This window comes from Phacochoerus africanus, chromosome 4 (genome assembly GCF_016906955.1).
Source record: "Phacochoerus africanus isolate WHEZ1 chromosome 4, ROS_Pafr_v1, whole genome shotgun sequence".
In the NCBI taxonomy this organism is placed as follows: domain Eukaryota; kingdom Metazoa; phylum Chordata; class Mammalia; order Artiodactyla; family Suidae; genus Phacochoerus; species Phacochoerus africanus.
In genome coordinates this window covers 70,410,839-70,436,082 of record NC_062547.1, presented here as the reverse complement: position 1 = coordinate 70,436,082, position 25,244 = coordinate 70,410,839, and the positions used below count along the sequence as shown (strand labels likewise).

Here is a 25,244-nt window from a genome sequence, read left to right as displayed (position 1 = left end):
GGGACGGCCGGAGCCGAGACGGCCATCTTGGATAGGACTGAGAAGCCTTAGAAGAAATCGTTCTGATGGTTCGCGCTTAATGGCGGCGCGAAGTGCCTCCATCTTGGGAGTGGCAGTTCTACAGTCGGACTAGAAAGTTCCTAAAAAATGCCCGTGGGCTTAGGGCGGGCTTAGGGGTTGAGGGGTGGGAAAGAAAAGGAATAAGCACGTGACACAAAAGTACCCCCACCAACTTTCGGCAGAAAGGGTCTGCTCCGCCCCCGTTGGGACCGCCCCTCCACGCAGCGTGCGTCAGCCAGTGAGAGCGGTGGTGTGGAACGCGGGCGGTTTCCATGGGAACACTGGAGGAAGGAGGGGGAGATTTCCTAGCAACCAGGAGATGCCGCGAGGCTCAGCCAAGCGGTCTACAAGTACGTTCCCAGAGCCGAGCTGACAGATCCCCAACAGAGGCGATTCCTAGTAGACCTAACTCTTTGCGGTCCTCGGCCTCAACCCAGTCATGACGTCTCCCCTGTGCTGGGCGGCCTCCGCCAACGCCATGCCTTCTCAGGACCAGGTTTCAGCCTCCTCCAAAGGCAGGGGCAATCAGGCTCAGGCCAAGGAGCATCCCCGAGGCAAGGGCTCGGTGCAGGCCTGGCAGTCACTCCATTCCAAGGCAGGACCCTTCCATGCCAGCGAAGGGAAGTCCACTGTGCACACGCAGGTGGCTGAGTTACAAAGGAAGATTCAACTATTAGGTAAGAGGGCTCCAGAGGGCACAGAAGTGTCAAGTGTCACCAGCTCATTGGCCTGGCATGGTGTGACTGGAATGTTTCACTGGCATTCATCCATGTGGCCAGTTTCTGGAGGCAAAAACTCATACTTCCTTATGGTTTTCCTCGTCTCTCTTATGAAACTTTTCCTGAGCTCAGAACTGACTGGACTGCATTTCATACTTTTATGTGATTTCAACTCTTCTATCATGCATGGGGTGGTGAAAAACAGATTCCAGGGCCAGATTTTCTGGGTTCAGATCCTGGTTCTACATATACTAATTGTTTGACCTTCAGGAACTAAGAGTAATCTAATTGCTCCCAGGTTGTCCATTCATAAAAAGGAGATGGTAACCGTACAAGCCAATAGTTGAAATGAGTAAAGGACTTACAATGGTGCTTGACACATAGTAATGCTATTTATTGTAAACCAGTGGTTCTCAATGGAAAAGGGCTGTTTTGGTTCCCAGGGGACATTTGGCAATGTCTGGAGACATTTTGGTTTGTCACATTGTTGGGGGGAGGGGATGTTTTACTGACATCTAGTGGGTAGAGGCCAAGGATGCTGCTCAACATCTGACAATGCACAGGACAGCTCACCACAGCAAATAATTATCCCAAATGTCAGCCAAGGCTGGGAAATCCTAGTGCAAACCATTATTATTTTATTATTAGAAGGTAATTTTACATGGTGGTTGAAGGTATGGGCTGGGGAGTCAAACTGCTTATGACCTTGAACAACCTAATATACCTGAGTCTTCTAACCTCTAAAATGGGTATGGTACCTACACACACATATATATAGATATATACCTATTGGTACAGGGTATTTGATGAATAGGAAATTATTAGTCCAGCATCCAATACATAACGTATGCCCAAAGTAAAATATTGTTATAATGTTGACAATTACGAAAATTGTCCCTCCCCTCTATGATGCTCTACTTGTGCCTGCCCACCTCACCTGACCCCAGAGGGTGACCGGAAGGCCTTTTATGAGAGCACCCAGTGGAACATCAGGAAGAATCAGGAGACCATCAACCAGCTCCGAGAGGAGACCAGGGTGCTACAACTACAGCTGGCAGACCTGCTCCAGGTGAGGGTGAAGAAGCTCCAGGAGGCAGGGGCCAGCATCCTTGGGAGCTGAATAGTAGCAGTGGTCTGAATCAGTAGTGTGACTGGGTTCCTCTCTCTGCAGGGAGATGAGAAAGTAGTCGAGGCAGTGATTCGGGAATGGAAATCAGAGAAGCCGTACCTGAAGAACAGGACAGGCCAGGTTTGCCCCACTCCCATTCCACTGACCATCTCCCTTCATTTCAAGCCTGGATCCCCACCCCACTCACCTCTCTGCCTCCCATCTCACCCTCTCCAATCCCTTCTCCACACCAGCCACTATTCATTTATTCATTCAGTCTTTATCATGCACTGACCATGAGCCTGGCATGATGACCATGCAGTGGAGAAAACGGACCTTATTGCCGCTCCCAAAAACCTTTATTTTAGTGGAAAAAAATAGACTCCCCCCAAATAAAACCAAGAAAAATGCAGAAACAAAGTAATTTTTTGTTATAAATGAATAAAATAAAACAGTGACTTACTAGAGATGGATGGGGACAGGGTTTGCCCTTTAAAATGTCGGGTGGGGGGCATCTTTGCTTTCTCTAAGGTGGTATTTGAGCTAAGAATGGAACAGCAGGTGATCATCTGGGGAGCGGGAGCATTCCAGGCAGGTGGAACAGTAAGTGCAAAGTCCCTGGGGCAGGAACAAAGGTAGAGTGTTGGAGATGCAAAGGAGCTCAGAGTGGTGGAATGGGAGTGAGTGAAGGGTGCTCAGTAGGAGGTGAGGTCAGGGAGGTCAGCAGGGGCAAAACCCTGAAGCAGGCCTCACTGGCCATGCTGGAGAGTGCAGGTTTTATACTAAGAAGCAGAGAAGTAGGAAATGGACTGTGAGGAGGTCATCTGAATAAAAGATGATGTTGGCTACACTAGGACAAAATTGGTAGAAATAGGAAGAAAGAGATCTCTCTGGGGTAACCTTTGAAATAGAACATAGAATTGCTGGGAGTTCCTATCGTGGCTCAGCAGAAACAAAATCCAATTGGTATCCATGAGGATGCAGGTTCAATCTCTGGCCTTGCTCAGTGGGTTGGGGATCCAGCATTGCCATGAGCTATGGTGTAGGCCGCAGTCACGGCTTGGATCTGACATTGCTGTGGCTGTGGTGTAGGTTGGCAGCTGCAGCTCCAATTCAATCCCTAACCCAGGAACTTCCATATACTGCGGGTATGACCCTAAAAAGCAGAAAAAAAAAGAAAACCCGGGGAGTTCCCGTCGTGGCGCAGTGGTTAATGAATCTGACTAGGAACCATGAGGTTGCGGGTTCGGTCCCTGCCCTTGCTCAGTGGGTTAACGATCCGGTGTTGCCGTGAGCTGTGGTATAGGTTGCAGACGCGGCTCGGATCCCGCGTTGCTGTGGCTCTGGTGTAGGCCGGTGGCTACAGCTCCGATTCGACCCCTAGCCTGGGAACCTCCATATGCCGCAGGAGCGGCCCTAGAAATAGCAAAAAGACAAAAAAAAAGAAAAAAGAAAAGAAAACCCAGAGAATTGCTAACAAATGGGGTGTAGGTGGGAGAGGAAAAGAGATGAAGATGACATCAAGGTTTTGGAGTTGAGCACCTGAAAGATTCAAGAAGGACAGCTCTGGGGAAAGATCAAGGACATACTCAATTTTGGACATAATGGTTTTGAGCTGCTTGTGGAGCATCTGGAAGGCAGTGTAGATACAGATATATCAGCCTGCAGTTTGGGGGGAGGCTAAATTTGTGTGAGGGGGTTTCTTTTCTTTTTATGGCCACACCTGCGACATATGGAAGTTCCCAGGCTAGGGGTTGAATCAGAGCTTTAGCTGCCAGCCTGCACCACAGCCACAGCAAAGCTGGATCTGAGCCACATCTGTGACCCACACCACAGGTTGCTGCAACACCGGATCCTTAACCCACTGAGTAAGTCCAGGGATTGAACCTGCATCCTCATGGATACTAGTCAGGTTCTTAACCCGCTGAGCCACAATGGGAACTCTGGGGAGGCTAAATTTGGCTGTCTTCAGTGTATAGGTGACTTTTGAAACCCTGAGACTGGATAGGATCTCCAAGGAGGTGGGTGTGGACAGAGGAGAGAAGAGCTTGGGGCTGTCTCTTCAAAGGCAAAGGAGGTGGAGAAGAGGCAGCCAAGGAGGTGGGTGGAAAACTGGGTGGTGTGTGTCCTGGAAGCCACCAAAAGAGAGAATCTGCCAGAGAAGGAGGATCAGTCAGGTCAGGTGCTACTAAGAGACAGGGAAGATAAAAACCTAGATATAGGAGAAGGAAGGGAGGAAGGACTAGGTGGGGGGTTCACCCTGCTCTTGCTCCCCTCCCTCCAGCAGGCCCTGGAGCACCTGGACCACCAGCTGAGTGAGAAGGTGAAGCAGCTGAATGCTCTTCGACACCAGCTGGGCTTGCGGCAGAAGTGGCTGGAGGAGCTCCAGCTGCAGCACAGTCTGCGTGAGCTGGAGATGGCAGAGGCACAAGATAGGAACACGGAGGTGGCCAAGGTAGGACCTGTGAGGTCTGCAGAGAGCTTGATCCCCTGGGGGAGGGATTGAGGTGGGAGGGGACCCAGCCCAGCCTTGCTTCCCTCTAGACCATGCGGAACCTGGAGAACCGCCTGGAGAAGGCCCGGATGAAGGCCGAAGAGGCAGAACACATCACCAATGTGTACCTGCAGCTCAAGGCCTATCTACAGGTAGGGAACAGGAAAGATTGGGGTTGGGGGCGGCAAGTGGGAGGGCCAGCCTGGTTAGGGATAGTGGTCATGGGCCTCCCTTGTTCCCTGCATCCCAGGAGGAGAGCCTTCACTTGGAGAACCGGCTGGACTTCATGGAAGCTGAGGTGGTGAGAACGAAACATGAGCTGGAGGAACTGAACGTGGTGAATCAGGAGGCACTCAATGCCAGGGACATAGCCAAGGTGCCAGCCTGTGGGCCCCTGGGGGTCCTGCCCTCCGCTGCCACGGTCATCTGGCCCTAGTATCTGAACTCCAGCTGTCCCCGAACTCATCCCATCTCTCTCCCAGACTCCCATAGCCTGACCCAGCTGTCTCGAGTTAGGCCCGCAGCTCCCGCCCAGAGCCATGGTAGGTGCCAGCTGGTCCTGCTGTTCCCCTGCCTGCCCTCCAGAACCAGCTGCAGGATCTAGAAGAGACAGTATTAAGAGAGCGCAAGAAGCGGGACCGATACCTGACCGAGTGCAAGAAGCGCGCGGAAGAGAGAAAACTCCAGAATGAACGCATGGAGCGAAAGGTGGGCGCACCAAGGATGCAGGGCTGCAACCCTAGCCAGCCCTTACTTTGACCCGGCCCTGCGGGGTCCCGGCCACGCCCCTACGTTGGCCCTAGGCCCTTCCCCAGTTCTGACCCTTCTTCTGACTCCGCCCCCATCTCCACCAGAAGTCAGGGCTCCTCCCACATCCATGACCCCGCCCTTCAGTCCTCCACGTACTTTCGGGTTGGTCCTCATCCATCCCTACCGCAATTGGCCAGAGTCCGAAATTTGATCCTGCCTCTAGCCTGCCCCTTATTTACAGGCCCCACTCCCTGCTCCCTTGACCCCGTCCCTCTGCCCTGCCTCTGAGTCTCCTAGCCCTGACCTAGACTGTCAGGCATCTGACCCCTGCTTTGATGCCCTTGCTTGGCCCCAAGCCTGGGTCCCACCCCCTTCCTCACCCCCGACTGAATACCCCCCTTCCCGCCTACCCCCGCCGCGGCTTCTGTCCGGTGCCTTTGTCCGTAAGCTGACCTGGGCCCTGACCTCAACTCCCGAGCAGACCCAGCGCGAGGACGTGCTGCTGCAGTCCGACGACACGCTCCAGGACAGCCAGCGCTCCAAGGAGGAGGAGCTGCGGCGGCGCTGGAGCATGTACCAGATGGAGGTGCTCTTTGGCAAGGTCAAGGACGCCACCGGCGTGGCAGAAACACACGTGAGTGCTGCCTGCGGCCTCTCCCAAGCCGACCTGAGCCTGGAAAGCCAACCCTTTCTGCAGGGGCAATTTCTCAGCACACAAACCTGCTCTCTTCTTAAAAAAACACCCCTTCCTGCTCCAGCTACTGCCCGGTTTCTCTGCTGCTTCTCACAGCAAAAGCCACGCGTGTGGAGTTATCTACACTTGCCATCATCCTCTCTCCTCCTGTTCCTGCTTACGCCAGCTGACTTCTGTGGCATGTCAGCTCTAGGAGAACTGGGAGTGTTGTCTGTCTTCTCCTGGGTCCCCAGCACCTATAACAGGGTCTGGGGCACAGACGACTGCACAGTGCCAGCCTCAGTCCCAGATCAGCTAGGTCCCTGGTCTGGGGCCCCCTGCTTGGAATTTTCTTCCTCAAAATTTTCTCTTTTTTCTTTCTTTTTTTCTTTTTTGTTTTTGCTTTTGCTTTTGCTTTTTAGGGCTACACTCGCAGCATATGGAAATTCCCAGGCCAGGAGTTGAATCGGAGCTATAGCTGCCAATCCTTACCACAGCCACAGCAACACAGGATCTGAGACACGTCTACACCACAGCTCACAGCTACACTGGATCCTTAACCCACTGAGAAAGGCCATGGATTCCTTGAAATTTTCTAAGACCATAGGTCCCTGGCTGGAAAACACTGTGATTCCCCTGGACCTCTGTTGGGTTTCTCCACTTTGGGCACCCTCGAATCTATTACTCCTCCCATGGGCTGACTCCCAAGGGGTTCCAGAACTTGGACCTATGGGGTCATCTGGAGCACTGTAGTTGAGCACCTTTCCAGAAGTTGGCCTAGTGGGCAGATCTCTCTCACAACCCCTTCCTGGAGGGGGCAAGAGTCACTGCCAGAATGTTGCTGGCACTATAGACTTTGGAAAGTAGCTGTGCTTCACTGCTGTCGCTGCCCCACAATGTGATTTTGGCTGATTCAATTTCCTTATCTAGACAAGGAAGGGGCCGTAAAAAATCATTCGTCCGGGGTCGCACACCCTGGACGACTCACACCAGTCCGACTCACAGACTGGCCACCAGTCCGACTCACAGAGCGCCTGAACACCAGTGGGCAGAAGCCACCAGCTCAGGCCACCTGTCCTGTGTGTCCGGGGGAAAGGAAGAGGGGTGCACCCATGCCTGCATAGGCCCTGGCTCTGATTTGGGCTGGGCGGCCGGCAGGCGGTGGTGCGGCGGTTCCTGGCACAGGGAGAAACCTTCACGCAGTTGGAGACACTCAAGATCGAGAACGAGCAGATGCTGCTGAGGCTGAAGCAAGAGAAGCAGAGGCTGCAGAAGGAGCTGGAAGACCTCAAGTACTCAGGAGAGGCCATGCTGGTGAGGTGAGGCCCCGGTGCCTCAGGGAGAGAGTGGTGCCTTGTTGGGGAAGTTCAGTACTGCTCCCATCTCAGACTGCCTTCTTCCTGCAGCGAACAGAAGCTGCAAGTCGAGTTGCAGGAGCGCATCAAGGCGGAGGAGCAGCGGCGTGCTGATGCGCAGGATAGGCTGGAGCGTACCATGCGGGCAATGCATATGACCGAGGAGGCCCTGGAACACCTGGCAAGCAAGCTAGACCACATCACAGTAGCAGACTCCGCCCCTGAGGAAGCTCCGCCCAGAGCCCCGCAGGACGTGAGAGGCAGCTCCACCACCACGCAGGTGGATTCCCGCCCCGAAGTCCACTCAAGAGAACCCATCCCATGCCCTGTCCAGTACATGAGAGGCCCGAACACAGGGGAAACTCCAACCTGCTCCTCAGAGTCCCCAGCCAGCGTCCAAGAGGACACCCCCTTACTCCTCAAGAGGCCCAGGACTTCAGAGACCTTATCCCATTTCAAGTCCCGCCTCCACGGGAAAGTCCTACCTTGCCCCCCACACCCACCGAAAACTTAAGAGAACCCCCCTCCAATCCTGGAGCAGCCACAGACAAGAGAAGTCCCACCCTGCCCACTGCAGAGTCCCATTTCTTCAGAAGGTCAGCCTGACAATGGCCTTCCTCCCACTAAAAGACTCGTCCCCCTCCCATTACCCCCTGGCTTGGGTCTCTGGAGTTCAGAGGCCTTGCCTAACAAGCGTAGCCTTTGTTCATAGAGGGTAGCACCGCTCTTGTTAGTCACCCCTCACTTCAAAGGCCTTATCCCTAAGAGGAAAAGCCCCCTGCCTGGGTGGGACCTTTCCTGGAGGCCCCGCCCCTCCTGGCTGACCGAGCTCCGCCCCCGCCGCAGGAGGCCAGCGGCTTCGCAGGAAAGGAGCTGGATCCCAAGGCAAGTGACTATTTGCCCAACCTACTGGGCCTCGTGGAGGAAAAATTGTTGAAGCTGCAGGCAAAACTCCAGAACCACAATGTGCCAGAGATGCTGCGCCACATCGCCGACCGCGAGGTGCTCATTCAGCCAGAGGGTGGGGCTGAGGATGCAGGGGCTGGGGCGGAAAACCAGGGAGTCAGGACCACCCTTTGGAGACCAGGGAGGAGGCCAGTGGGCCGGGAATGGGCTTCAGGGACAACGGGTGAGGTTTAAGGAGCCCAGATTGAGCCAGGAGAGTTTCCTGAGGGCCCTGGCAGCCCAGAAGTCTGGGCTTGTGGGGTACAGGGGTCAGGCCAAGGGGTAGGACCTAGAGACTAGGGGCGGGCCTGAAGGTGGGGTGTTGCTGGGCATCAGGGTGAGCACTGGGAACAAATGATGCGGCTGTGCCCAAGGAAAACTTTACAGGAGTGGGCAGAGGTGCTGAATGGGATTGGGGTGTATCTTGGGGGGTGGGGGAGATGCACTTCCCTGCAGCCCTGAGCATTCACACTCTTCTCTCCCGCTCCCACCTCCCCCAGTTCTTCTCCACCCTAGAGGGAAAGCTGCCTTCCTACAACACCCGCATCGCCCTTCCTCTTGCTGGTCACAAGGACAAGTTCTTCGGTCTGTCTGGGCAGGAAAAGGGGGTGGGACTGGGGGGCCTAGCAGAGCTTTGGGAGGTAGTCAGGGACCGGACCTAGGGCCAAGGTGGGGGTGGGAAGGGAAAGCTGAGTCACGAAGGGGAACCTTGATCCCCTCATCGCCCTTCGCAGACGAAGAGGAGAGTGAGGAGGAAGACAACGAGGTGGTGACCCGTGCAGTGCTCAAGATGCGTTCCCAGAAATTAATCGAATCCCGCAGCAAGAGGCGCGGTCGCTCTCGGAAGTCCTAGACGCGCCCTCGCGCCTACCTGGCGCTTCCGGGCCCCTGCGGAGCACCCCCACCCCAATCCCTCTGGGCCCAGCTGCGGGCCCAAAGGGGGGCCCCTTCAAGGGCTGATCGCAGCCCGCACAAGGGAGCCGACTGGGCGGGTGACGCGAGGAGTGGAGAAGGGGGCTGGGCCGCCGGATGTTCCCACAGTAAATCTCAGGCTGGTCCGCACCAGCCTCAGAATCGCGCAATAAAGGTCACCAACAAGCCCCCTGTGTATTCCCCTCTTCTTGATCCTGCACTGCCCCAAAGACAGCTACCCCTCAAACCCAGGACCACAGATTCATCTCCGTCTGACCTGGGGAGTGATGACTTCCATCAGCTAGGGACACCATTGAGCTCACCCTGTCCCTCCAGGAAAACGGGAGATGCCTCCATACCTGGAGCAGACCAGCCCTCCCCATCTAAGGTCTCAAGTCTGTCCCCCACTTAGCTATACACACTCCCCCACACACCTAAGGACACAAAAAAAGAGCCTGCCCCTAGGAGAGAGAGAGGGTCCTTTCTCCTGGTGCAGAATACACACCTATCGGGAGAGCCCAGGCTTCTCCAGGGGCCTGGGCTGGGAGCTGGGGTCCCACAGGGATATCCGAGAGCCCTGGGCCCACCCCGCTCCGCCCCCGCGCGGCCCGGCCGCCCCGCCCAGCCGGCCCAACGCCCAGCCACTGCCCGCGACCCGCAGGCCCTTCCGCCTCACTCAGCCGCGCCGGCGGAGCGGGACGGTTGCGGATCATGGAGCGGACAGCGGGCAAGGAGCTCGCCCTGGTAAGGGGAGCTGGGGATCCGGGGTCTCACATCCCTGGCGGCTACCAGGTCCAGAAACTCCAGGTTCCTGCCCCCTGGACCCTTTCTCCCCTCAAATCAGACCCTTCGGATCTTCTCTGGACTCCATACCTCGTTCCTCTGGGCCCCTGACCCAGTGAAGTGGCTGGTTCCTCCTAGGGATGGTGGGGGAAGAGGAATTAGTTCTCTGAGCATAGGAGGGACCAGAGACAGACTCTGTAAGACTGGACCCTGGGACATTCCCAAAAGCCACCCTTTCCAAGGACCAGGGAGGAGGGTACCCATGGCACCGAGGGGACTTCCCTAGCCTGGACCCCTGCCTGGACTCTCACCGACTCTGGCCTGGAAGTGGGTGGATGAAACTGGCAGGTCCAGGCTTGAGTTTACCGGGGAGGTGGGGCGCTGCGGCGCACGGGACCATCTTCCTGCTTCATCTTGAGCCCAACTTCGCATCCAGGCACCGCTGCAGGACTGGGGTGAGGAGACAGAGGACGGCGCGGTATACAGTGTCTCTCTGCGGCGGCAGCAAAGTCAGCGTTTGAGTCTGGGGGCAGGGCCAGGGGGCACCCAGGTGAGGAAGGGGTTGGAGGGTGAGGCGCGGGTGGCAGGCTACCAGGTGAGGGCGGGGCGGAGTCGAAGGGCAGAGCCGTGGCCGGAAGGAGGGGTGGGCATTAGAGGTGACCAGGTCTGGATAGAGTGGGGCCTGGAGGTGGTCAGGTGAGTGGGGTAGATGAGTGAGGTGGGACCAGGTGAGGTCGCAATGCCCCGCAGGACTTGGGGACAGAACTGGATGGCAGGGCCTAGGTAAGCCAGGTTTAGTGGGGCAGAGTTGGAGAGGGAGGAGTGGTCTTTAGAAGTGGCCAGGTGAGGGCCAGGTGGGGAGGAGGGATGGATGGAGAACGGGCCAGTGAAGTGTGGCAGAGGAGGGCTGAGAGCAGCCAGGGGACAGGTGGTGGTGGGAGCTTGTGAATGGGGTGGAGCCTGAGGGTGTCCAGGGCGGATGTGGGGGTGGGGTAGTTGTGCATGGAGCAGAATAATGAATCCAAGTGGCAGAATTCAGGAGAGAGGACAGGATCAGATGCAAGAGTGGTGCTTCCATGGACTTGATTGGAAAGGAGTGCCTGGGGCCACTCCTCTGTATTTCATTGCCTGCGTCCCCGCTCCACAGGCCTCCAGCCCCGCTGCTGATACCTTCCTCCATTACCGCACCAGCAAGGTGCGGGCACTGAGGGCAGCACGGCTGGAGCGGCTGGTGCGGGAGTTGGTGTCTGGGGATCGAGAGCAGGACCCGGGGTTTGTGCCTGCCTTCCTGGCCACCCACCGGGCTTTTGTGCCCACTGCCCGAGTTCTGGGCCTTCTCCTGCCACCACCGCCACCGCCCCTGCCACCAGGGTTAGTACCAGGGAGACCCTCATGTTCCCACCCCAGACCCTCACCTAGATACTCCCTCCACTCCCTCCACCCCGTTTGGAACCAGGAACCACCTCCAGCCCCAGAACCTTACCCTAAGTCCCCTCCAGTCCCCCTTTTCTTCACCTGATTGAGGAGGGGGGCTTTTTCCAGGGTAGAGCTCAAGAAGACAGAGGGAAGAGATCTGAGCTTGAACAAGAACTTGAGGTTTGTTTCCCATCAAGCGGGGGTTAGGGGGTCCTAGAGGTCAAAGGTCGGATCTGAAGTGTAGTGGCTCCTGAGGTCCTGGCTGGGCTCTGAGGCCCTGCCCCTCTGGCCAGGGCTGTGGTGTCAGTGCTGGGCTCCTGGCTGCGGGACCACCCTCAGGATTTCCAGGACCCCCCAGCCCACTCGGACCTAGGCAGTGTCTGCACCTTTCTGAGCTGGGCAGCCCCATCAGGGGCTGAGGCCCAGGAGGCAGAAAAGCTGCTGGGAGATTTCCTGGAGGAGGCTGAGCAAGAGCAGGAAGAAGAGGAGCAGTCCCAGGCATGGGGAGGTGAGTTGTTGGGGGAACTGATAGTGTCCTGAGCAGCCCTTTCCTGCATGCTCTCTCCCCCAGGTGCCTCCTCCCCTCAAGGAGCTACAGATCTTGGCCAAGGTTCTTAACCCTGTCTGAGCCTCAGTTTCCCCACCTGTAAAATGGGAATAATAACCCTCTGTCCAAAGTGTTGGCATTTGTCTATTACGTCCCCCACCCACCACACTCTCACTACCACTGAGTCAGGATACCCTGTGTTTCTGGCTACAAATCATTCTATTGCTACTTGCCTAAGGAGCCACAGAGACCTGGGTTCAAGTCCCAGGTCTGCCATTTGCTGACTGTGTGGCCTTGGATAAGCCACTTCACCTCTTTGAGCCTCAGTTTCCTTATCTGTGAAATGGGGGTAGCAACAGTACTTACCTCATTGGCCTCTTCATTCATTCAACAAATATTTAGCCACATAACAGTAGACAGGAGCTCCCAGGTTTCTGGAGGAAACAATCAGTAAACAAGTAAATAAATAAACATCGAGGGCTTGGCAAAGAGTATTCTTTTCATTATTGTTAGGATTCTTATTTAATAGAATCTACTACTTACAATGAAATTAATACAATAAATCATACTGGTTGTTTTTGTCTTTTTAGGGACACATCCACAACATATGAAGATTTCCAGGCCAGGGATCGAATTGGGGCTGTAGCCACCAGCCCACACCACAGCCACAGCAACACCAGATCTGAGCTGCATCTGCAACCTACACCACAGCTCACAGCAATGCCGGATCCTTAACCCACTGAGGGAGGCTGGGGATCCAACCTGCATCCTTATGATTATTAGCCAAATTTATTCCTGCTGAGCCACGATGGGAACTCCCCATTACTGGTATTTTCTAGTAAAGCAGGTATCAGCAAACTATCTGGTCCTTTATGGAAAATTTTGCCAAGGATTTCCCATCGTGGCTCAGTGGTAATGAACCCAACTAGCCTCCATGAGGACACAGGCTCTATCCCTGGCCTGGTTCAGTGAGTTAAAAGATCCAGTGTGGCCATGAGCTGTGGTGTAGGTCATAGATGCAGCTCAGATCCTTGCTGTGGCTGTGGCATAGGCTGGTGGCTACAGCTCTGATTTGACCCCTGGCCCAGGAATTTCTGTATGTCGAGGGTGCAGCCCTAAAAAGACAAAAAGAAAAAGAAAAAAAGAAAAGTTTGCCAACCTCTGTTGTAGAGAGCTTTAGGGGGAAGGAAAAATATCCACATACTTCATTTAGGTGTTTGTTCAATTGTCACCTCCTCATATATGCTTTCTCAGATCTTCTCCCAACAAATTCAGCCTCCCACTCTGAATCCTGTTACCTGCCTATTTTTTTGTCATAGCACCCATTGGCCTTATCCCTAGCTCTGTCCCCAGGGTCAGTTACAACACAACTTTGTTGACTGAATAATTGCATCCTGCTTATAAAGCATCCTCTTTCACCCTTCTGTGCTTGATCCGATCCCTATCACAAAAGCATCTATAAACCCTAATCCCCAGTTTTTAATCCTAAGATTAAAGTGGCTACACTCCTCTCTGCTTTACAAAGTAGCAGCCACTTCTCTCTCTGGGTGACAAAGTCTCAGTTATTGATGTATATTTGATCCTTCCATCTTTCCTCCTGGTTACTAAATATCTTTCTTCCTGTACCTTCAAGATTTCACCAACTGATTGAAAATCATCAGAGCTGTATAGTCCGCCAGCCACTAGCCCTGTGTGGCTATTGAAACTGAATTTAAATTAATTAACCCTAAAAAATAAAAATAAAAACTCAGTGCTTTGGTCACACTAGCTACCTTTCTGGTGCTCAGTAACCACACTGGAGAGCACTGGTAGAAAATACTTTCTCAGTTCCCTCTGTGGTGCCACAGGATTGGTGGCATCTTTGCAGAGCCAGGTTGCAGGTTCGATCCTGGTCCAGCACAGTAATTTAAAGGATCCAGCATTTCCTCATCTGTGGTGTAGTTTGCAACTGTGGCTCAGATCTGATCTCTAGCCCAGGAACTCCATATGCCTTGGGGCAGCCAAAAATGGAAAAAAAAAAAAAAGAAGAAGAAGAAGAAAGAAAGAAAAGAATATATTTCCACCACTGCAGAAAATTCTATTGAAAGTGCAGCCCTAAGCTATGAGTTATTGAAGTGAAAAGAGAAAATGAACATTTATTGAACATTGACTGTATGCCAGGCTCTGGGAACCTTAACATCTTTATTTTAGGGTTCCTTGTTACCATGGAAGATTTAAGACATATAGAGAAGTGGGGAGAAATAGTGGAAAGACTACTCAAATACCCATTGCTCATCTTCAACAATTATCAATTAGACCAAAAAAAAAAATCTTGTTCAGGATGATTTGTAGGCAAATCCTAGGTAAATCCCAGACTTGTGTCATGTCACACACAAATACTTTGGTTGGCACCTGCAATTGAAAAGGACTTTTAAAAGATATAGCCTTCATGCCCACAATCATTTCCAATGAAATCAGCAGTAATTACGTAACCTCAAAAAATAGTCATATTCATGCCAGTAGCGTGACCAAAAAATACTCATATTCAAATCCTCCTATTGTTCTTTGTGGGTTTTTTTTGGAGGGGGTTGGTTTTTGTTTGTTTGTTTTTGGCCACCCCAAGGCATATAGAGATCCCTGGCCAGGGATCATATCTGAACCACAGGTGTGGCATAGGTCACAGCTGCTACAATGCCAGATCCTTTAACCCACTGTGCCAGCTGTAGTTTGAACCTGAGTCCTGGAGCTGCAGAGACACCACCACAGCAGGAACTCTGTCTTTTTTTTTTTTTTTTTGGCTGCACTTTCAGCACGTGGAATTTCCTGAACCAGGGATCAAACCCAAGCCACAGTGGTGACAATAATGAATCACTAACTGCTAGGCCACCAGGGAACTCCCTCCCACATTGTTCCTAAGTTGTCTTTTCTATAGGTGTTTCTTCCACATCCAAAGATCCATTCAAGGTGTTCATTTCTTAGGTCTCCTTTATTCCATGACAGTTTCCCTTTGCCTTTTGTTTAATACCATTAGGAAAAAAAAAAATGGGTCATCTGTCCTAAGGAATGTCTCACATTCTTCTCCATTTACCTACTTGCTTTCTCATGGTGACATGAAGCATATTCCTCTATTCCCCATATTTGCTATGAGATCTAAAGTTTTGTTTAGGTTTATGTGCAGTTTTTTTCCCTATGCTCACTTTTAAAAACTCATATTTTGCAATGCCACCTGTCCCAGTTTGAAATGAAAGACAGATAAACACAGTTACAGAGATTATTTAAAATATAATAATATGATGCTGGAATTGTAATAAGAAGGAGAAATAAAACAAAAACAGGGAGTTCCTGTCATGGCTCAGTGGTAAAAAATCCAAGTAGGACCCATGAGGATGTGGGTTCAATTCCTAGACTCACTTAGGGTTAAGGATCCTTGCTGGGTTAAGGATCCAGCAATATGTGGTATAGGTCACAGACACAGCTCAGATCTTGCATTGCTGTGACTGTGGCATAGGCCAGCAGCTGTAGCTCCAATTGGACCCCTAGCCTGGGAACGTCCATATGCTGCAGGTGCAGCCCTAAAAATAGCAAAAAAAAAAAAAGAAGAAATTACACAACAATAAACTATACTTGTTTGTGTGTCAATGCTTGGGCATGATGACATTGTCCAATGCCTTTGCCTGCCATAGCATCATAGTGAGTGTGATAGCTGCAAATAATGTAAGGGAGAGCACTGACAACACAGACACATTAGCATAAATGTTGGTGACGTAGATGATCGATTTCCAAAATAGTGAGAAACACTTGCAATCTCCACACAAAACAAAGTCCAGACTTTCAGAGTTCTTGCATTCCTGGAGCCAAAGTAACTAGTGTTTATGAACAAGATAGTTGTGTTCTAGATACAGATTATCATAAACAGGTTTTTTCCAAGGACACAAATGCCTTGGAGGGACATTTGGAGATTGGGTGGCACAATTCTTCACTATATATGTCTGGCTCCTCTTGTGGCAAGATTTCAACTTCCAAAATGTCCCCTAGGGAGTGCCACCATTGAAACTCACCTTGAAAAAATCATATTTATTGAGCACTTAATAGCAGTTTATTAAGTGAGAGCTCCTTTAAATTAAAAAAAAAAAAATCCAGATGAAGAAACCAAGGCACAGAGAGGTCAAAAGGCTTGCTTTAAATGGCACAACAAGCGTAGTGAACCAGTTTGGATTTGAATTTGGCCATTAAAACAATCCCTTAACCACAAGGTTATACCACCTTGAACCACCAGAAAGGAGACGATGGATCCCATCCTAATAAAGGTTCAAAGTCAAAGAGCCTACCTTCTATTCTAGCCTTTGAGCACCTGGTTTCAGATCCCTGTCTCGCTATTTACTGAGGATTCAAGTTAGAGCAAATTCCTGCCTCAAAATTTCCCCACTCCTAGAAGGTGCATAATGGCACTTACTTCTCTGGATTAGTGTGCTAAATTTCGGGGGTAATCCACCCAAGGTGCTCAATGACCTTTACTGCAGCCCGGACGTTCTTAAAAACGCTCAAAGAATTCTGTTTCCCAGATGAGAGGTGAGGCTCACAGACACCAAAGATCACACAGCCAGTCCTGGATTCAATCTTCACTGTTTTTAACGCTGCTAATGCTCCATCAGGATCCCTAGGGGCTGCCCAGATCCCCTATCCAGACTCCCCAGCAGGCTGCTTGGAGGAGGAGGAAAGACTCGTGAGGGAAGGCCCTGAGCTCCTGGACTTCAGTGTAGACGAGGTGGCCGAGCAGCTGACCCTGATGGATGTGGTAAGAACTCTGGCTGGGCGCGGCTGGGGGGGTTGTGGGGGGCGGGGCTGGGGGGAGGCCCGGCTAAGCACAGATTTTGCACATTCTCCCCACCCGCTCAGGAGCTCTTCTCGCGCGTGCGACCCTGCGAGTGCCTGGGCTCCGTGTGGTCGCAGCGAGACCGGCCGGGGGCCACAGGCACCGCCCCTACCGTGCGCGCCACTGTGACCCAGTTCAACAGAGTGATCGGCTGCGTGCTGGGCTCGGTCCTTGGAGAGCCGGGCCTGGCTGCCCCGCAGAGGGCGCAGCGGCTGGAGAAGTGGATCCGCATCGCCCAGGTGCAGGTCTGGGGTTGGGTGGGCAGGGCTGGGGGCGGGGCCGAGGCTCGCTGAGAGGCTGACGGCGGGCGGAAGGCAGAGGACGGGGGCTAAGGGGAAGGTTGGGGCTGGGAGGTGCTTAAGAGAAAGCCTGGGAGGTGGCTGGGCGGGGCTGGTGTAGGAATAAAAAGGATGGATTGGGGGCACTGGGGAGGGGATAGGATTGGAGAAGGAGGCTGGGGTCCTGAAAGAGTGGGAGCGGGGCTGGACCCTCAGGGCAGAGAGGAAGAGTAGAAATGGGGGCGCAGGAAAGAGACTGGGGCGCTGCAAGGCTAAGGGGGTAGAAAGTTGACACCTCGGGGTGAGACTGATGTTGGGGAGGAGGGAGGTCTGGGTCTTGGTCTGGGAGATATGCTATGGGACCGTCTAGGGCCCTGGAAGAAGCAGGGAGTGGGACACGGGAAGCCAAGGTCAGAGGAAGGGAATGGAAGGACAGCTGGCAGAGGGGCTGGGGCTGCAGGTGGGGGAGGGAGGAGGGCCCCTGGGGAAGGAGACTGAATCTGGGTGGCTTGTCAGATGTGGGGCGAGATATGCAAGGGTCTGACCTGGGATCCCAAGTCACAGAATCAAAGGTGGATCGGATGTGGGGATGAGGCTTGGGGTGTGACTAGCCAGCCCCCACCCTGCCCCCCAGCGCTGCCGGGAACTGCGGAACTTCTCCTCCCTCCGTGCCATCCTGTCTGCTCTGCAGTCCAACCCCATCTACAGGCTCAAGCGCAGCTGGGGGGCAGTGAGCAGGTGAGCAAGAAGTGGGGTCGTGGGGGTGGCCCTCTTGCCCACCTCATCCTAGCTCTGACTCTCCCCCGCTGCCACCCCCTGACCCCTCTCTTGTCTCCCCAGGGAACCGTTATCTACTTTCAGGAAACTTTCGCAGATTTTCTCCGATGAAAACAACCACCTCAGCAGCAGAGAGATTCTTTCCCAGGTACAGATGGGTGAGGCCCCCCACAGATCCCAAGCCCAGGAAGGGGACCTGGGGCCCCGCAGGGCATTGCTTGTCATTGTCATGACATTCAATATCCTTTCCCTATGCCTCAGGAATGACCTTCCTCTTGTCTGTGGGCAGCCCCACGTTTTTACTGCCTCTGCTGCCCTCGTTATAGCTCACACTTGGTGGCCACCTTATTTGTTCATTCAACAAATACCAGAAGTTACAGGGAAAAGGTCATTGAAGGCCAGAGTCAGAACAAAGAGTAAAAAAAAAAAAAAAAATTGCTAAGGACTTGACTTTGATAAGCAAGACTGAAAAATGTGTGCCAACAAGTCTGACTTATTGCAGGCAAGATTTGGGTTCTAATTGCAATTCACCTAGGGTTCTTAGGTGAATCCTGAATAAATGGCACAGGAAGCCTGTCCCTTTGCCCAGAACATTCTTTACATTCACCTCCTGCAGGGGTCTACCCCAAGGTCCCCGCCCCCAAGAGGCCCTCCCTGCACCCCCAGCACCTTCAGTGCCCCCCCTCCACTGCCCTTATCTCTGCCTGTCCTCACTTTCCATGTCAAGCTTGCTTGTTGTATCTCCTCCTTGCTAATATCTACTCTTCGAGGCCAGCATTTTTGTCTGTTTTGTTCATTCCCACCTCCCCAGCACTCAGAAGAGTACCTGGCCCAGAGCAGATGCTCAGTAAATATCTGTAAGTGAATGAATGTCTCAAATAAAGATGAGGGCTCAAGGAACAAGGAGCTCATCATTAAGCACTTATTGTGTGTCAGGTGCTTGCCAGGAGGCTCCACCAAGAACCTGATAGACATATTTCCTGCCCTTGGAGGGATTCAGGCCCCAAATGGGCAGGCAGTGCAAGTTCATGTTGTGGCTCATTGGGTTAAGAACCTGACATAGTGTTCGTGAGGACACGGGTTCCATCCCTGGCCTTGCTCAGTGGGTCAAGGATGTGGCATTGCTGCAAGCTGCGGCATAGATCCAGTGTTGTTGTGGCTGTGGCATGAGCCAGCTGCAGCTCCAATGTGACATCTAGCCTGGGAACTTCCATATGCCCCAGGTGCAGCTGTAAAAAGAAAAAGAAAAAAAACTTCCCTAGCCTGCCAAGTGGGAGGAGGAGGGAGTGGGATGGACTGGGAGTTTATTGAGGTTAGTAGTTGCAAACTATTGTATTTGGAGTGGCTAAGCAATGAGATCCTGCTGTATAGCACAGGGAACTATGTCTAATCACTTGTGATGGAACATGATGGAGGATAATGAGAGAAAAGAATATATATATATTTATATATATATGACTGGGTCAGTTTGCTGTACAGCAGAAACTGACAGAACATTGTAAATCAACTCTAATAAAAATTAAAAAAAAAAAACCTGCCCCATCCCTTATACCCCTAATTACCAGGCAGAGCAATGCTACGAAGGCAAGGTTCAAGGCATTTCTGGGGGACCACCAAAGGACAAGGGTTCTCACTTGTGATAAGGCCAGTCTTGGGGGCCATGGCGCCCATGAGCCCCACCTCTCATTATTGCTGGTGGTACCTGCCCCCGGCTGCTTATCTACTCTCCCCACACCCCCAACCCAGTTCACTTTCCCTTGGGTATGGCCTTTACAACCACTTAGGATGGAGGTATATTCCCTGAGGGAGGGGTCAAAGAGGCCCCAGGACTGCTCAGTCCTTCTCCTCCCCCGCAGGATGAGGCCACCAAGGCATCCCAAGAAGAGGACACCCCCCCAGGAAGCCTGCTCTCAGTGAGTGATGTGGGTCGGGATGAGAGACAAGCGGGATCCTCGGGGAAGGGTCTGGAACATGATGGGGTTGGTGATGGGCTGAGAGTGACTGGAACTCTTGGGGCTACAGAAACTGCCCCCAGGGCCTGTCCCCTACCTTGGCACCTTTCTCACGGACCTGGTTATGCTGGATACAGCCCTGCCGGACATACTGGAGGTCTGAGCCCTGACCTAGCCTCCTGACCCCAGCACCATTCACCCTCAGTACAGCGGGCCTCCTGACAGCACACCCTTGATCCTGCTCCTGCTCCTGACCCCAACTCATTTAGTGCATGGGCCTCCTGATATCCCAGCCCCTGACCTTGACCCTTGATCCTTGACCCTGGAGGCTCCAGTTCAGATAAAGTTTGCCCCCAGGGGGATCTCATCAACTTTGAGAAGAGGAGAAAGGTAAGTGGGCACCTGAGTGGGTGTGGGGGGGTGGGGAGTCCAGGGTGGGGGCAGGGCAGGGTGGGGTCTCAGAGGCCGCCCCCTCAGGAATGGGAGATCCTGGCCCGCATCCAGCAGCTGCAGAGGTGCTGTCAGAGCTACTGCCTGAGCCCCCGCCTGCCCGTCCTGGCTGCCCTGCGTGCTCAGTGCCAGCTCAGCGAGGAGCAGAGGTGACCAACCTGTGGCCTGGTCTGATCTCCCCGACTGGCTGACCTTGGATCACACACTGGGTCCACCTATCTCATGTACCTCTCCAGCTGCTGCTAAGACAACCTCCCAGCCATGACCTCCCCTGCAGCCTGTCACCTTGCACTGTCTCCAGCCCAGTTGAGAGCCCCAGTCAACCTCTGATCCCAAACCTTGACTTTCTTTCCTCTTTCTTTCTTTCTTTCTTTCTTTCTTTCTCTTTCTTTCTTTCTTTCTTTCTTTCTTTCTTTCTTTCTTTCTTCCTTCCTTCCTTCCTTCCTTCCTTCCTTCCTTCCTTCCTTTCTTTCTTTCTTTCTTTCTTTCTTTCTTTCTTTCTTTCTTTCTTTCTTTCTTTCTTTCTTTCTTTCTTTCTTTCTTTCTTTCTTTCTGTGCTGCACCTGCGGCATGTGGAATTTTCCATGCTAGGGGTCAAATTGGAGCTACAGCTGCCAGCCTACGCCACAGCCACAGCAACACCAGATCTGAGGCACCTCTGTTACCTACACCAGAGCTCACAGCAATGCCAGATCCTTAACCACTGAGCAAGGCCAGGGATCAAACCCAAGTCCTCATGGATACTAGTTGGGTTCACTACTGCTGAGCCACCACAGGAAATCCCACACCTAAATTTAACCTTTAGCATGGAGCTGGCCATTCTACTCAACCAGCCCATCAGTTCTCATCCCTACCCCTGGCCCTCTCTGACCCATGACCCCATTTGTGACCCCCATCTGACTCTCTGAGCCCAATCGTTGACCCCCAGTTCTGAGCAACTGACTCCAACTTTGACATATAAATTGACTTGTGACCCCAGGTCAGAGCATCCAACTGAACTGCCCAAGGGTTTCCTTTCATTCTATTGAATCCATCACCCTAACCATTGATTCAAGTGATTATCTGACTTTGAACTCTGTCCTTGACCCAATTTGAAGCTTCAGTCCCACTCTGTGAATCCCTGTGTGACCTGCCAACCAAGCCATCTCATCTCATCCCTAATAACATCCTGAAACTAATGACCACATTTGTTACACTGACCCTGACATTTGGTGCCCAATCCCTGGCTGTTAGCCCCACCCCCACCTCTCTACACACCACAAACCCAGCTCCTGACTGACTCGAATTCATTTTCCAACCCACCTTCCCCATGTGCATCTTGACCCCTCAGCTACAGCATCTCCCGTGTCATTGAGCCGCCGGCTGCCTCTTGCCCCAGCTCCCCACGTGTCCGGCGGCGAATCAGCCTCACCAAGCGCCTCAGTGCGTGAGTCTCAGGGAGAAGTTGGGGAATGATGTGGGCAGAGATGGGATCTGCTTCCAGGACTGAGGCTGATCTCAGCCTCATCTCCTGTCCCAATTCTCAGGAAGCTGTCCAGAGAGAGAGGCTCATCTCCTGGTGGGAGCCCTGGGGACCCCTCATCCTCCACCTCCAGGTGAGCCTCCCATTTGATGAGATGGCAGGGTCAGAGCTCGGGGCAGCCACCCAACCTTGGACTCTGCATCTCCCCCAGTGTGTCCCCAGGATCCCCCCAATCCAGTCCTATAACCAGGGACCCTCCAGCTGGCAGTCCTCCAGCATCTCCAGGGCCCCAGGGCCCCAGCGTCAAGGTACCAGGACTGTGTATGCATGTGGGACCTTGGGCAGCCAGGGCTGTGTGTGTGCGTGTGTGTGTGTGTATGTGTGTGTACACAGGATTTAAGGGCCAGGTATGTACACAAGAGACTATACACACAGTTGGCTGAGCACTCTGGGTGTATGCCTGGGAGACCACGTGCGTCTCCATGGTCCTGTTTCAGGGACCGTCCATCAGTTATGGTCAGGTCTGGACCAGAAAAAGCCCCTTACCCGCAGGGCACTCTGGGCCACAATTATACACTTTTGCAAGGATATATCTGTCCCCAGGAATGTGCTTACCTGGAGGGGAAATGTGGCCGTGAATATCTACAGTATCTGTGTGCAGGGTTGTTCGTGGACACAGGCTTGTGCACGTCCAACAATTGCGAACCTATGTGTTTGCTTGCTGCTCTCTGGGTACATGGGTTGTGTATGAACATGGGTCATGTGTGACTGTACATAAGAGGCCATGCAGGTCTGTATGTGATGGGATTGCATAGATGTGGGCTTGTGTATGTACCCTAGTTGCATGTCTCCTGGCTTGGGGTGTATAGGAAGATGTGTTGAATACAATGAGGGAGGGGCCTCATGCTCTCACCACTCAACCTCCATCTCCACTGCCTACAGCTGCCCCTGAGCCCAGACCTGCCAGGCCCCCGGCCCCTGGCCTTGCCCTTGAGTGGCCCTCGCATCCCTCTCCCTGGGCAGCAGGGCTCAGAGGCCCGAGTCATCCGCATCAGCATCAACAACGACCATGGGAATCTGTATCGGAGCATCTTGGTAAGGTGCTGGGCCTGGGATCTGCTTGGGGCAGCCCTGCCCTTGGGGCTCATCCTACCTAACCTCCCGCCCTCTCTTCCCAGCTCACTAGTCAGGACAAGGCCCCCAGCGTGGTGCAGCGAGCCTTGGAAAAGCACAATGTGGCCCAGCCCTGGGCCCGTGACTACCAGCTCTTTCAAGTCCTTCCTGGGGACAGGGGTGAGCAGGGACAACTTGGATCCTGGGCTGAGGGAATGCTGGGAGGGCAGCAAATTAACTGAGGTTGTTCTGGCACAGAGTAGCGGTCAGAGGAAGCAGGGCCAGGGTAAGAGGTAGAAAAATATTTGTGCCTTCATTATGTGAGGTCATGAAGTTGTCCTGGCTCAGGACAAGGGAAGAGGGCACTAAAGGTATCTTCCTAGGATTTATGAGAAAATGAGCTTGCCCAGGGTCAGGTGGGAGAGGGAGTGCAAGAAGGTCATCTAAGCTTACATTTGTAGAGTCATGAGGTTGTTCAGTTTTGACCTGGTGGAGTGAGAGATTGAAGGGGGTTCTGGGCTTGGCCTTGAGAGGGAATGAGTTTGTCCAGACTCAGCATGGGGACTCTGAAGTTATCGGAGCTTGGCATGGGAGAAGGCCCCATGATATTGAAATTCAGGGAAGGGTATCGAAATTCAGGGAAGGGAAGCATGAGGTTATTCAGTGTAGAGGTGAGTAGGAGGTTGTCCAGTTTTCAAAAGGGAGAACGAGAGATTGATCTATGAAAGGATGCAACATGAAGATGGCAGGACATGAGGAAGGAATACTTGTCCATGTATCATGTGCAAGGCCCACAGGTGGTACAGGCTGGAAGTGGCACGTCAGAAGCTGTCCAAGTTCGTTGGGAGAGCAGCATGACCTTGGCAGGGCATTGGCTACAGGTGGACTGGAAGTTGATTGGAATGGGTGGTTGGAGTTTTCTCAAGCTTGTATTGTGGGTTGTCTAGATTCCAGAGGAAAATCGCAGGCAGTTGCCCTGGTTGGTGGTGGGGGAGACATCAGGTTGGGCAAGCTTTGAGTGGGAAGCTGTCCAGGTTCCCAGTGAAAGGGGAATGAGGTTGGCTTAGCACTGGCTAAAGGGACCCAAGGTTGCTCGGGCTCCAGGGTAAAGGGTGAAAGTTTACTTAGGTCTTTGTAGGGGAAATATGAGGTTGTGCAGGCCTTTCACCATCCTCTCCATGCCTGTCCAGAACTCCTGATTCCTGACAATGCCAATGTCTTCTACGCAATGAGCCCAGCCGCCCCTGGAGATTTTGTGCTGCGGCGGAAGGAGATGGCCCGGCACACAACTTCAATCTCCTCTGCCTGAAGTGGCTCTCCTCATCTTCTAGGACATGGCCCCATGCGCAGAAAAGGGCCTGGCTTCTATCACCAGGGGGTGGGGAGGAGGCTGTTCCCTGGAAAGCTCCCCTTTCCCCATAGAGGCCATTGTGCTCCATAACCTATAACTGCCCCCAACCTCATTGAACCCCATCCTTCTGACCCTCTTGGCACCAGATCCCTATTCCAAAGACATCAGGCCATGGGGTGGCTGGTGGAGAACTCCATCCCATAAACATAGAAAGAGGCAGAGCATCGGGGGTCAGACTCTCCCCCAGAGAAATCTTGTAACTGTTGCAGACCTTTCAGAAGCAACAGAAGCGGATGAAAATAGTGACCAAAGTCATGAAACAGGAGTCTGTCTTGTTTGTTCTACGCCTGTGCCCCGTGTTCATTCTTCATCAGGACAAAAATTTTAAAATAGAAAAGAAAGGAGGAGTTCCTGTCTTGGCTCAGTGGTTAACAAATCTGACTAGGAACCATGAGGTTGCAGGTTCGATCCCTGGCCTTGTTCAGTGGGTTAAGGATCCGGTGTTGCTATGAGTTGTGGTGTAGGTTGAAGACGTGGCTCAGATCCCGCGTTGCTGTGGCTCTGGTGTAGGCTGGCAGCTACAGCTCCAATTCAACCCCTAGCCTGGGAACCTCCATATGCCACAGGAGCGGCCCAAGAAATGGCAAAAAAAGAAGAAAAGAAAAGAAAGGAAAGGAAGGAAGAAAGAAAAAAGAAGGAAAGAGAGAAAGAAAGAAAAAGAGAAAGAAAGAAAGAGAGAGAGAGAGAAAGAGAGAGAGAAAGAAGGGAGTTCCCGTCGTGGCGCAGTGGTTAACGAATCCGACTAGGAACCATGAGGTTTCGGGTTCAGTCCCTGCCCTTGCTCAGTGGGTTAACGATCCGGCGTTGCTGTGAGCTGTGGTGTAGGTTGCAGACACGGCTCAGATCCCACGTTGCTGTGGCTCTGGCGTAGGCTGGTGGCTACAGCTCCGATTCGACCCCTCGCCTGGGAACCTCCATATGCCGCGGGAGCGGCCCAAGAAATAGCAACAACAACAACAACAAAAAAAAAAAAAAAAGAGAGAGAGAAAGAAGGAAAGAGAGAAAGAAAGAAGGAAAGAAAGAAAAGGAATTCCTGTTTTGGCTCAGTAGTAATGAAACCTGACTAGTAGCCATGAGTACGTGGGTTCGATCCTTGGCCTCACTCAGTGGGTTAAGGATCCGGCGTTGCCGTGAGCTGTGGTGTAGGTCAAAGACGCGGCTCAGATCCCATGTTGCTGTGGCTCTGG

General features: G+C 52.9%; 2 protein-coding genes and 1 long non-coding RNA gene across 6 annotated transcripts; 2 read left to right on the top strand and 1 right to left on the bottom strand.

Annotated features, from left to right (window-relative positions):
• Positions 1–221: 221 nt before the first annotated feature.
• On the top strand, positions 222–9,205 carry ODAD3 (outer dynein arm docking complex subunit 3). Its single transcript, XM_047777144.1, has 13 exons — positions 222–737; positions 1,727–1,848; positions 1,951–2,028; positions 4,172–4,342; positions 4,432–4,533; positions 4,632–4,757; positions 4,967–5,089; positions 5,613–5,765; positions 6,963–7,123; positions 7,211–7,439; positions 8,006–8,161; positions 8,605–8,689; positions 8,839–9,205. The coding sequence occupies exons 1-13, from the start codon at positions 500–502 to the stop codon at positions 8,955–8,957; spliced, it is 1,863 nt and encodes a 620-aa protein (XP_047633100.1). The 5' UTR covers positions 222–499; the 3' UTR covers positions 8,958–9,205.
• On the bottom strand, positions 1,163–10,522 carry LOC125125728 (uncharacterized). The gene is made up of 3 exons (XR_007134467.1): positions 10,111–10,522; positions 9,890–9,933; positions 1,163–1,944 (listed from the first exon to the last, which is right to left on the bottom strand). It is a non-coding gene; the product is annotated as an uncharacterized LOC125125728 (long non-coding RNA).
• On the top strand, positions 9,625–24,317 carry RGL3 (ral guanine nucleotide dissociation stimulator like 3). 4 transcript variants are annotated; one of them, XM_047777141.1, is made up of 19 exons: positions 9,625–9,760; positions 10,236–10,349; positions 10,947–11,170; positions 11,342–11,395; positions 11,509–11,723; positions 16,394–16,536; positions 16,638–16,853; positions 17,527–17,630; positions 17,733–17,817; positions 19,526–19,582; positions 19,692–19,778; positions 19,979–20,011; positions 20,099–20,220; positions 21,402–21,497; positions 21,598–21,666; positions 21,745–21,841; positions 22,476–22,628; positions 22,712–22,826; positions 23,837–24,317. In XM_047777141.1, the coding sequence occupies exons 1-19, from the start codon at positions 9,728–9,730 to the stop codon at positions 23,953–23,955; spliced, it is 2,136 nt and encodes a 711-aa protein (XP_047633097.1). In that variant the 5' UTR covers positions 9,625–9,727; the 3' UTR covers positions 23,956–24,317. The 4 variants fall into 4 exon arrangements, with proteins under 4 accessions (XP_047633097.1, XP_047633098.1, XP_047633096.1 ...); XM_047777142.1 differs by lacking the exons at positions 9,625–9,760; positions 10,236–10,349 and having other exon boundaries at positions 10,502–11,170; positions 20,126–20,220; XM_047777140.1 differs by lacking the exons at positions 9,625–9,760; positions 10,236–10,349 and having other exon boundaries at positions 10,502–11,170.
• The last annotated feature ends 927 nt before the right edge of the window (positions 24,318–25,244 follow it).